The following is a 13,412-nucleotide window of genomic DNA, read 5'->3' as shown; positions in this document are numbered from 1 at the left end:
CATCATCGTATCATATAAACCTAGAGATTCTATTGTTGGCATTAGTTTCCGATATTTTTCTGGTTAGAATTCTTTCTAGAAAGACATCAAGATTACAGGAGAGACCATGTGAAGGTTGCCAACATCCTAATTGAAAGTGATTTTTTTGTGGAACGAACTGGATTCGAACTTGGGACACCCAAATTGTCAGTCCATGTCATTAACCACTTGCTCACCATCACCTCCCAGTATGTTGATAAAAAGAACCTTTATTTTGCTTTTGTGGGGTTGAAGAATGCTTTTGATAGAATATTTATAGATGTTGTCAGGTGAGAGTTGTGTAAACTCTAGTCTGATGATTAGTTGATGAAAGTTGTTGAAGTAATGTACAAGAAATACACAAAGTTATGTCAAAATCAACAGCAAAATTAGTGTAGAATTACATCAGGGTTCGGTACTGATTCTGTTGCTTTTCATCTATGTCTTAAAAGCATTGTCCAAAGTGTTTCGTTTCGGTTGTCAAGAAGAGATGCTGTTTGCTGATGATTTAGTGTTTGTCTGTGAAACAATGAAAGGTCTACATTTGAAGTTATAAATGGTAGAAAATGATGGAAAATAATACTCTGAGAGTCAATGTTACCAAGACCAAAGTGAACATCAATAGGTTGTAATGTTGGAAAGCTTCCAGAAGTTCTTCCGCTCATTTTATGCAAAGTCAGATGCAACTAAATCTTTTGTTGTACTTGTAAGCATTTGGTACACAAGAATTGCAACAGAATTATTGGTAGGTTGAAAGATGATAATCAGTTTGTGCGCAAGAAGTCTAAGACAATGCAGACGGCTGAGAAGTTAGATGTGGAGAAAGTATATTGGATGACATTGGAGTAAAAAGGAGGAAATATTGCTAGTGTGATTGTAAGAATCAGGAGTGGATGAAGTAAGTTCAGGGAATTTCTGTGATTACTAACACAGTGACACTTTTAATGTTAATGTTGGAGTACATTAGAGTTTGGTACTGATTCTGTTGCTTTTCATCTGTCTTAAAAGTGTTTCATACAAGTTGTCTAGAAGTGATGGTGTATACTGATGATTTAATGTTTGTCTATGAAACAATGGATGACCTATTTGTAAAGTTAAAGACTTGGTAGAAGGCTATGGAAAATAAATGTCTAAGAGATAATGTTACAAAGACCAAAGCGATGATCAATGGTTGCAGTATTGGAAAGTTTCACAAAATCGAAAGTTTCCACTACTCAGTTTGCAGAAAGTTGAGTGCAATTTTTTGTAATATGTATAAGCGTTGGGTACTTGGATACACAATACGTGCAACTAGGTTGAAAGACAATAACAGATTTGTGTGTAAGACAATAGAAATGGATGAGATGTCAGATGTGGAGAAATTATATCTGGATGTTAAAATTGAGGTTGTTGAGAAATTTTAACTTTGTGATACTATTGGAGCACAGGGTGGAGCAGGTGCTAGCATGATTACAAAAATTAGAATTGGATGGAGTAAGTTCAAAAAAAAAACTACGGCCATTACTAACTAGGAGAGCATTAGCACTGTTGACGGGAAGAATCTATCAGGCATGTGTGATGATGTATAGAAGTGAAACCTGGCCAGTGAGAGTTGAGGACATGCATTGCATGAAGAAGAATAAAGTGATATTGATATAATAAATAATAGTTTTAAGACAAACATAGTTTGATGACGAGTTTTAGAGGAAGATTAAATCTGGACAATATAGGGAGATGTGTGCAGAACAGAAGACTTCAATGTTAAGGTCATGTTGAAAGAATGGAGGAGTTATTGGGTTAATAGGTGGGGAACAGTCGAAATAGCAAGTTCAAAATCACAGGAAAAGGCCAAGGAATACTTGGACCTGAGAGAAAGAGGGGAGAATAAAGACGCGACTAGAAATAGATTATTTATAAAACAAACTATTTAAAGCCACCTAGCATGGCAACATTTAAAATAATATTAAACCGAATATAATGATGATTTATATGCTGGCATATGTTGGATTTTTTTTTTTTTTTTTTTTTTACACAGTGATCACCACTTATCAAGGTCCGGATGTTGGATTCTTTTTAGAAATTTATTTTCTAATTAGTCTATTTCTGGCCAGGTCTTTATCCTTCGTTTTCTCAATTCCATTCTTAGCACTTTATCTTAGTTCTCTTTTTTGTTAACTGGAAAGAAGTTTATAAGATTGGAAAATTTACGTGTATGTGTGTATATTTTTAAGAGTCCTTTTTGAGGGGAGCTAGAACTTTCTATATTTTGGGACCTTATACCTGAGCCTTCTTGTTCTTTTGAGGAGATAAGTAAAATTAAAAACATGTTGGTGTAACATGACGAAGAACACAATCCTTGCTCAGCTACGGTTGACAGCATTGTGACAGCTGCTGGCCATAAGTCAGATCCGTGGTGACTGTCATCAGCTTCATAAAGGTTAATTTTCAGAACAATCTGTTGAAAATGAAATAATATCTTAGTCGCTTTGTCTTTAACACGCGTACATGTTTCTCGCTCTCTATTTGCATCATGAGCGAAGGTTTGCAGTTCACTTGAAATTGAGACCCCAAAGGCAACAGGTGGCACATCTCAACTCTTCGGTTCTAAAAGTGCTCCTTAAATATTAAAATAAAAAATTCTATTTTTATATAAAAAAGATGTTGGTTGGTTGGTTGTTTTTGTTTTACAGCATATCAACCCTTTTCAGGTTATTCAATGCCAAATCCAAAGATTTTGAAGAAAGATTTTTTTAATAGAATATATTTGTTGTTTTCAAGTCAGTTTCTATTTAACCCATAATTGGGACCCTAACAGGTACTACCACTCCGGGTCAGAGTGGACCTGGGAGCAATAGCAATTAAAGGGTAGCTCCACACTCCCCAAAGCCCACAAGCTGGGGCCTCACCACTGGATATAGTTTAAGGTCATATCCAGGAGCCTAAAAAAGATGTATAAATAATTAAAAATCAGAATAGAATTAACGATGCCTAACGATGCCAATAACTTGGCACAAAATCCAGCATCAGCAGATGTAACAGACATCATATGAACCTCTTGATATAAAGGGTATGTGCCTATATTCTATTATTATTCCCTTGGAGAGCTGGTTGCCATGCACAGGATGTAATAGCCATTCCAGAGGCAAACATACCAAGTCACATTCTCCAGTAAACGGTTTGGACATGAAATGACAAAGTTGAAATATCAAATATTCATTTTTATTTATTTTATATTAAAATGAAATTAAGAGGGTATTTTGGGGAACTATTGGATGAAATATTTCACAGAATTTAATCTGTATATTAATTATTGTATTAATAATGTGTTATGTGCAAGTTTTAAAAATTTTTTACAAAGATTGTTTTGAGAAAGGATGTGAATAACCAAATGACAACAAGGGTTGAAATGGAGGTGAATTTCCAAGCTGGAGTGTGAGGAGGGGAAGAGACAGGAAGTCTTACTTTGATGAAACAAAAGTTATCTAAATTCCCTACCCCCTTCGTAAATTATTTGAAGTTTTAACCTTCATGGAAACAATTAACATTTTCTGTCTTCAGAGAGAACTGTCATAGGAAAGCAATGGAAAGATAAAGCACAAGAGAGAAAGAAAATGAGAAATAAAAATAAAATCCAGCCAAATAACGGAAAAAAAAAAAAATAAAATAAGGAGGTAAGGCTCTAGCGGTTTAGCAGAAATCGGCTTTTACTTATTTAAAAAAAAAAAGAAGTAAATTTTGATTGCAAATCAAACTGCTATCAATGAAAGGTTCTAATCAGAAATGCACTTTTTTATTTTTTTAGATATGAGGGTGGGGGTGGGGGGGAAGGGGTTAGAATAAAAAGTAGAATTCCGCTAAAAATTGGAAAATCTACAGTTGAGATGATGTTTGCAATGAGAGATGACTTGAACAAATACTATAATAAACAATATTTTAAAACTGACCTTTGGTCCTCATCGTGAATCTTGGCCACAATTTCGTCAATCATGCGTTTCTCATGCAAGAAATCTTCGTAAGCCTGCTGTTTCTTTTGTTCTTGTTCGCTCAGTTGTCTCTCAAGCTGCTGCTGATAAATCAACTGGAGTTTTTGTTTTTCTTCTTCTTTTGCTTGTTCTTTGTTGTTGGCTTTTTCCAACACTTCGTTTATTTCACGGTTAAGAAGCGCATCGGCTTTCTGAAATAACACAATGGAAATGTTAACAGAATTCTAAGATGAGAATAAACAAGAATTTAAAATTCATATTTTTTTAAAATTATTCAGACTTATTTTCATTTCCTCCAGATTTCTTGGCACTGATGTCATGCTCTCTGGATAGTTGTTTCAGTCGAGGTTTCTTTCAAGCTGTCCATTTTCTCTTGATATGTACTGTTGTTACTGCATATTGTTTTTGCTTGGTGTTGTACACAACAGATTTGGTTGGTTGGTTGGTTGTTTTTGTTTTACGGCATATCAACCCTTTTCAGGTTATTTAATGCCGAATCCAAAGATTCGGAAGAAAAATGTTTTAATAGAATATATTTGTTGTTTTCAAGTCAGTTTCTATTTAACCCATAGTTAACCCGGGAGCAATGGCAATTAAAGGCTGGCTCCACACTCCCCAAAGCCCACAAGCTGGGGCCTCACCACTGGATATAGTTTAAGGTCATATCCAGGACCCGGTTCCATTCGAAATTCTGTGCAGATTATAAAGTTTGACAAGAAGGTTGAAGGTTACATTAACACTCAGAATGAGAACAATAATTCAGATAATCCAAAGAACACAAATTATCGATCTTTGTCTCAAAATTCAGAAACAAGAATTTAAAAATTTAATAAATAAATTATACAAAATATTTTTTTAACCATAAAATAAATATAAACAAATTTACAAATAACTGTATGTTTATCATAAAATGCTGCTACTACTACTACTACTACTACTACTACTACTAACCTATATTAATAAAATCATAAGACAACTTCATGTGTATTTTTTAGTGTCACTACGAGTATTACATATTGAATTATTTTCTTATTCATCAAATATTTATTGAAATACAAAATGCAATCACATAGTGTATTAAAATAAATTTTTAGAAAATCTTATTTAAAAAAAAAAAATAAAAATAAAATTTCCTCACCATATTTGGTTTACTATGCATTTTACCTGCTTGCATGTATTGGATAGCTTTTAGAAATTGACTCCCAAACGAACCTATCTCTGATCAGGAATTTATTTAAATCCATTTCTATCATTTTTTTCCAGGTTTTCTTTGATCTTCCTCTATGAACTAAACCTGCTTCCTCAACTGTTCTACATTTCTGGTTATGTCTTTATTTATCCCCCTTTCTCTTAGGTCTATTTTTATCATTTCCTCCCATGTTTTACCTTCCTCTGTGAATTAGACCTGCTACTTCAATTAATCTAAGAACTCTCATTCATTTTTTTCGAATGTGACCAACCCAAGAATAAAATTTCCTGTTTTGCACACAATCATTACTTTCAACATCTTTCCTTTCACCTCCAATGCTCGGATCCTTACTTTGCTCCAACTGAAATGAATGACTTTCTTGAGAACGCTCCTTTCATTGATAAGCTTCTAGAAATGACTTTCACTCTAGATGTGAGATGGAAGACTTAAATAAAATCTGTTGTTAAGTTTGTTAGAAAATTTGTTGGATCATTCTACTGCTCCAGAAAGTATCTCACTCCTGATACAATTCTCTACCTTTATAAGAATCAGATATGTCTCAAGATGGAGTACTGTTGTCACATCTGGGGAGGTGCTACTCAGAGTACTCTTTTTTGACAGAGTACAAAGCAGACTTAAATCTAGTGGGGGAGTATTCTTCTCGTCCCTACAGCCTCTTTCTTGCAAGTTCTTTTTTTTTTTACTGTATTATTATTTTCAGGATAGATGCTCGACTGAATAAATAATACATTCATTGTAGTTACGCTCTCATGCCTATACTAAATAGCATATTTTTTCCACAAAATTTCATATCTTTCTTCATATTAAACTATAAAATGGAAACAGATAATGATGGAAACCAACACCATTCAAAGAATGGTTATAAACTAGTTATCTTTAACTTAAAATCATCAGCTTCATTTTACATTTTAGGTCATTTTAATAAAAACAAGCCAAGAATGCGGGGAGTGAAAAATTTACTTTCACCATGACTAATATTTGTGCAAAATGTAAAAAAAATCCAAGGTGTTGTTATTGAGAGTACAAACAAATCTGTTCTGCCAAAAATTTACTTTCACCATGATTAATGTTTGTGCAAAATTTTTTAAAAAATCTAAGGCGTGGTTATTGAGAAAAGAGTGAACAAACGAACGGGAGTAAATTACTAGGTCTAATCCCTCCTTTGTTGGGGGACCAAAAATTGGCGCTTCTCCAAAATTCTCCCTATATTTAAAAAAAAAAAAAAAAAAAAAAAAAGTAAAGAAAAATCCATATGATGTATGTACCCATGACAGAAAGAACATAATGTAATCCATAAATCACATAAATTGATGAAGTAGTTTTATTTTTATAAAGAAAATCATTTTTAATTAAATCTGAGTTTTTCCAATGTCTCCATGTTAAGAATGACTTAACATAATTTGATATCTGTAAATTACTTGGAGTTATTTCCCTTATTCTTACAGCCAGTTTTCAAGATGACATCATGATATTGTCACTGTTCATTTAACCACAAAATTTGATTTTCTTATTTAAAAATAAAACTACTTGATCAATTTACATGATTTTTGGTGTACAATATTTGTTTTCCAGCACAGGTACGTACATCACAGAAATTTTCTTTCTTTTTTTAATATAGTGGAAATTCTGGACAAGCACCATGAATTTTTCAAAAAAAAAAAGAAAATCATGAAAGATGGGTTTCTCACCAATTGCTTTAATTTAAGTGCCTCTTTCTCTGCAATCTGAGCATCCCTTGCTTTATTCAAATAGCCAGCCCTCAGTTTCTTCTCTAGTTCACGGAGCTCCATGCTAAGACATAAGGGTTGTGAAAATAAACATTATTTTGCATGCAGTAAAATCAAAAAAATAAACAAAGGTGATGATAGAAAAGGAAAGAAAAGCAATAAACATTCTAAGATTCATCTGGGCAGGATAAGCTGTTAGAATCAGCTTATCCTGCTTTGGCAGAGTTCAAAATAGACTTTGTAGCTTTGTGGGGGATGCCCTTTTCTCTTCCCTGCAACCTCTTTCCCACAGAAAAAAAAAAAAAACGTGAGCACATCTCTGCTCTATCGTCATTTTCAAGGCTGAGCTCCAATCTATGGGCCCCCCTCCCCTGCCAAACTTTCATGAAAAACACTCGTCTAGTTGAAACCACTATCAATAATTTCCCCCACTTTTTATCTGTGCCTAAATCTAAATGCAGATTCTATGAACAAAGCTTCTTTCTTAGAACTGCAAGCTGCTTTCCAGCTGACTACAATATGGTCATCTTCAAGTCCAATGTAAATAAGTTCTATATGTCATCCCCTTAAGTAATCCAATTTACCAAATTTCCACTACTAACAATTACTATGATATTGTCCCATCGACTACCAGGCACTCTTTAACACTTATCCTCGAATGGTCTCAGAGCCTTGATAAGTGATAACTCCTATATATTGGGCAAAAAAACAAAAAAAGCAGAACAACCAATAATGTGTTTTTATGATCAAAACAGGATAAAAATAAAGTGTAGTAGTATGAAACACAATACGATGTGGCTGCTTCCCACATCCTTCAATCAATATGATAATAATAAAACAACTAGGTCTACTTAGCCAGACTTTCCGAGAGTCTTTATTTTCATTTTTGTTTTTTTATTTAAAACTACATATTTTTTTAAAACCAAAATTATTTTTTTAATAGAATCTTAAAAATTAAATTTAATTATGTTACAGTATTGTATGGCCATGAAATTATTAATCAAAAATGTTTTTTATAAACCTATAACTATTTTTTTTTATAAACCTATAACTATATTTTTTATAAACATATAATCAATTTTTTTACAAACCTATAACTAATTTTTTTTATAAACATAACTAATTTTTTTATAAACCTATAACTAATTTTTTGTTATAAATGTTGTGGAAACGCCTACTAATTAACATAGACGGGTGATTGAGATATATAAAGGTATCAATCACCAATACCGGGGGAGTCCGGCAACGACCGTCAAATAGGCAAGACGCTTATGCTGCCTCCAGTAAGACATGTAACACGCCACCTGCCGGAATATCTCCAATCTAAAGACATGTAAATATATATATAACTTTTCTTCCTAATATATTATTGTATACCTTTACTTTCTGTGTTCTTGTTAATTATTGTGCAGACACAACAATAAATACAACTAATTTTTTTTATAAACCTATAACTATTTTTTTTATAAACCTATAACTATTTTTTTTTATAAACCTATAACTATTTTTTTTTATAAACCTATAACTATTTTTTTTTTATAAACCTATAACTATTTTTTTTTATAAACCTATAACTATTTTTTTTTATAAACCTATAACTAATTTTTTTTTATAAACCTATAACTAATTTTTTTTTATAAACCTATAACTAATTTTTTTTTATAAACCTATAACTAATTTTTTTAAGCTCATGTTTTAATCCCTACTTCTTGGATGTAAAATGTTTCCAAAACTTTCAATCTTTTAATTAAATGAGGATTTGTTAAGAACTTTGAAACCAATTTAAATGATTTTTTATTTGACAGTTTAAATGCTTTCAAATTCTGAAAAGTTACAAAGTAATTGCTATTCTTTGGATTATTTTTATTAACAAAAAATTAAAATGACTGGTTTGTTTGAAAAAAAAAATGAAAAACATTCTCATGGATTTATTTAAAAAAGATTTTAAAAAGTTCAATACTTTAAACTATTGTATTTTAGTTTATTTTAAGTACTTGATTATTATAAGTATTTGATTAAATATGAAAAAAAAATCATGTACAGTTGTGAGAACCACACACACACACACACATTATAAATATATATATTGATCTGATAAAAATTATAGCAACAACATTTAAATGCAAGAGAAAAAGAAAAACAAACCCAAATTATTTGTACATTCATCAACATTTTATCTTTATTTCAAAACTTTCTCAAAATGACTAACTTAATGAGAAAAAAATCTTCACATCAACCAGAGGAAGTGTTGAAATAAAAACAAAAAATATAAATGACTTCGATTTTTCAAATTTTCATACATTGATATACGAAAAAAAAACAACAATTTTAATAATAAAAATATATACTCATTTCGGAGATGATACCTCCAATAACTTGTAAAATCTTGATGCAGTAAACTAGTATTTTTATGTTTGCTTTAATTTAAAATATCTTTTTTTCATTTACTCTTAGACATGTTATCTTACCTGCCTCTACAGGAATCTACGGCAACATAATATTTTTGCGTGTTTTGTGAAGATTACTTTTGATTCTTTGCATATCAAAAGCATGAGGGTTTTGTGTTGCTGTAGTCTCAAACTGAATCAGACAATAGTTAAAAAATAACTTATTCTTAATCAAACCAAAAAAAATTCCAATTTCAGCCATGAAATCATTAATAAAATTCACTCCTTTCTGCAGTCCAATAACATTTGGTAGAAATAAATGTGATAAAATGCCAAGTCATCACTGCTTGTCGCAAATGATAGTCAAAAATTGGCACAAATATCTGATTTTGTGGAGTAAGGTCCGGTTATGGGCAAGACAAAAAAAAACAATGTCTGCCATATTTGATTACATGCTGGTAAATCTAGAGAAATAACATGAAATTTTGTTACTTATATACAAATGAGTTGCTACTGACTTGAATAAATAGCCTGTTTTCAGAAAAGATGGATAATTTGTGAATTATAAGTTCAGACCAGTGCGACATCTTATCATCTTATCTGGTCGGGCTCCCTGCTTGGATCAATGTGACTCTCTTTCTACAGATTTCTATCAGCTGCCTCAGATCTTCAGGATCACAGTGAAGAAGTTGTGGGGACAAGAAAGGGCATCTTTTAAGTTTTAAAACCAGTTAGCGTCATGTGCAATTTGCTAGATGTATATGAATCTAGGTTCTCCTATGCTCATGCACCCGTGCTGTGGAGTCCGCAGCAATACATTTCTCACCAACTCTTGCTTGCAGTGACCGTCAAATCGTAGATGGTAGTAGATATGGCAGGTAGGTTGCCATAAAGTTGGTGCTTTATAGGATGATCTTTCCCAGATATATTTAACACTGTTGATAGCATATGGATGTACGTGCCATCTAGCTTTCTTTCCAATCTTGGTAAGTGTCCAGGTTGTAAACAAGGAACGACTCCACCACTGAAGAACTGCCTTTTCAGTTTGATGACTTAACACATTAAAGATGTAGAAAGGATTGTGAAGTTTATTAATGATTCCAGGGATGGAAATTTTTTGTTTTTCTATGTTTCATGTAATAATGGAAAACATTAAATTAAAAACAAAAAAAAAATTAAGAAAACAAATTAAAAAAAACAAACAAACTAGTTGTTTATTATCAGAATTCAAAGAGTTTATAAGAATTGAGTTAAACCACCCAAAATGGCCAAGACATTTTTTTTTTTTAATGGTGTTGTTGTAAAGAATCACTCATTTAAAATAAGTTTCTTTTTGGACAAAAATTTAAAAAATAAAAGTAAAATTGTTTCTCCCGACAGCATCATCTTTGATGCTCTTCCCATATCATAGTTTTTTTTGACAGACAACAGTGACCCACATTGCTTACCTGTTCTCCCGAATGTGTTGCCTCATCTTTTCATCGCGCATCTTTTCTAGATTCCGACGTTTCAATTCTTGGGCCAACCTTTCCTCTTGCTCAACATGTTCCTGGTGGGCAATCCGTGACCTTTCAGCCTGGATAGATGTTACAAGAGAATCAGACATAGATTTCTTTCACATATGCTGACACATCAACACAATAACAATAATCTATACCAGTTTGTTATGAATGATGACCAAACGAGATATTGCATCATAAAATCAGCGCAGTGAAAATGCTACCAAGAATTTATTCTTTTAAAAAAAAGAAAAAAAAATTATTTTACTCAAGTTTAAATATTTATGTGTTATATCTATGTGTTATATCTATGTGTTATATCTATGTGTTATATCTATGTGTTATATTTATGTGTTATATTTATGTGTTATATTTATGTGTTATATTTATGTGTTATATTTATGTGTTATATTTATGTGTTATATGTATGTGTTATATTTATGTGTTATATCTATGTGTTATATCTATGTGTTATATCTATGTGTTATATCTATGTGTTATATTTATGTGTTATATTTATGTGTTATATTTATGTGTTATATTTATGTGTTATATCTATGTGTTATATTTATGTGTTATATGTATGTGTTATATTTATGTGTTATATTTATGTGTTATATCTATGTGTTATATGTATGTGTTATATTTATGTGTTATATCTATGTGTTATATCTATGTGTTATATCTATGTGTTATATTTATGTGTTATATCTATGTGTTATATCTATGTGTTATATCTATGTGTTATATTTATGTGTTATATCTATGTGTTATATCTATGTGTTATATCTATGTGTTATATTTATGTGTTATATCTATGTGTTATATTTATGTGTTATATCTATGTGTTATATCTATGTGTTATATTTATGTGTTATATGTATGTGTTATATGTATGTGTTATATGTATGTGTTATATTTATGTGTTATATCTATGTGTTATATCTATGTGTTATATCTATGTGTTATATCTATGTGTTATATCTATGTGTTATATTTATGTGTTATATTTATGTGTTATATCTATGTGTTATATTTATGCGTTATATTTATGTATGGCCACAAAACAGCAACTGCTGACAAAGTTTTCAAATAAATGCAATTTATTTAAACAACATGGAAAAAAAAATGAGATGAACTGCAATATTATGGAAAATGGGTGTTGGCGTGCATAAATGATATTGTTTATAACGATAAGATAAAACTAAGCTGGCATCATTTTTAAATAAAACGGGTTCTTATGCAGAATACGAACCATGCTATTTTTTTTTTTTTTAGATAGAATTTTCAAGTTAAATTCAATTTTTACAGCACCTTTTAAGCCTCCTAAGAACGGTTTTCTAAATGATAACATTATTTCAGCATGGTCCGTATTCTGCATAAGTAACATAAAAGGAAAGTGAAAGTTGGTATCTCTTTTCTCCCCCCTTTCCTCCTTTTATCTTTTTCTTTTTTTATCGATTTGCCCATATATATATATATATATATCTATATATATAAAAATGTAAATTTGATTCGTTAAAAGTGAATAAAACCATATTTCTACGTTACCAATTTATTTGAAATTTTCAGACAACCCATCTTTAGAGTCGAGGCATGTTTTTATGTCATGAAAATAAATTTACCTCGCGAATTATTAAAATATTAAATAAAATATATTTTTCGAAGTCGTTTCTGCGAGACTTGCCCCGTTTTATTTCTGGTAACTTCCGTTTCAACTACTCTCGAATTACAAGTAAAAAAAAACAAAAAAACTGACTCATGCAGAGAGTGATCCGTGCTGAAATAATAACGTTATTATTTAAAAAGCCATTCTTAACTTGGGGAAGGGAGGGTGTTTTGTACCTATTCTGTACTTTAACCTTACAATTGAATAAAAACATATCATAAAACTTTAATTAAACGTGGAAATACGATTTAAAAAAAATAGCGCGGATCACTCTCTGCATTAGCACACACACAAAAAAAAATAATTCCATATTTTAAAAATTTAAATTCATTTATGTACTTACCAATTTTTTAATTTTAAATTCCTTTATTTATGTTAAGGCTTTTCACTCATGAAACATTAGGTTTTAATTGTTTAGTTTCTTTTCACGGCATTGTTTACATAAAAAAAGTTTGTTTTAACTTTTTCTAAACTGTTTCATTTTTATGACATGCCTCAACGTATTATAAACACCCTAACCTCCCCATGTTAAAAAAAAAAAAAACGCCCTTCCATAAACCTCGAAAGCCGTTTTTAATATGGGGAGGTTGGGGGTGTTCATTCCGAAAGCCGTTTTAACATGGGGAAGTTATGGTGTTTATAATATGCTGGGGCGAGTCGTAAAATTAACGAAGTTGCTATCTATTATTTATTGCAAAAATTGCTTGAAATTTATTTATTTGACAAAAAAAAAATTACATTTTGGTATTCCTTGGGCGTTGAGTTCCATGGCGACCAGCAGAAAAAAATAATAGTCACTCCCTTAGTCCCCCACCCCACCCCGCACATAACATATTTTATTTACTGACGTTGCCGTAACTAAACGATTATTTGTCACATTTACAAACATTTATTTATTTTGAAAAAAGTTTTACTTTTTATGAATATTAAAAGAAAAATG

The 13,412-nt window shown here is 31.1% G+C and overlaps 1 protein-coding gene across 1 annotated transcript in view; it reads right to left on the bottom strand.

Moving 5' to 3' along the window:
• Positions 1–13,412, bottom strand: part of LOC145300031 (meiosis-specific nuclear structural protein 1-like) — a 47,640-nt gene that overhangs the window by 18,800 nt on the left and 15,428 nt on the right. Inside the window, exons 3-5 of the mRNA XM_080144451.1 lie at positions 10,753–10,880; positions 6,879–6,981; positions 3,942–4,171 (exon numbers count right to left, since the gene is read on the bottom strand). Of these exons, the coding sequence (XP_080000577.1) occupies positions 3,942–4,171; positions 6,879–6,981; positions 10,753–10,880 (461 nt within the window). The remainder of the gene's footprint in view (positions 1–3,941; positions 4,172–6,878; positions 6,982–10,752; positions 10,881–13,412) is intronic.

Source organism: Euprymna scolopes, chromosome 2 (genome assembly GCF_053919585.1).
Source record: "Euprymna scolopes isolate OS-2025 chromosome 2, ASM5391958v1, whole genome shotgun sequence".
Lineage (NCBI taxonomy): Eukaryota > Metazoa > Mollusca > Cephalopoda > Sepiida > Sepiolidae > Euprymna > Euprymna scolopes.
This window is presented reverse-complemented; position numbering and strand designations above follow the sequence as displayed.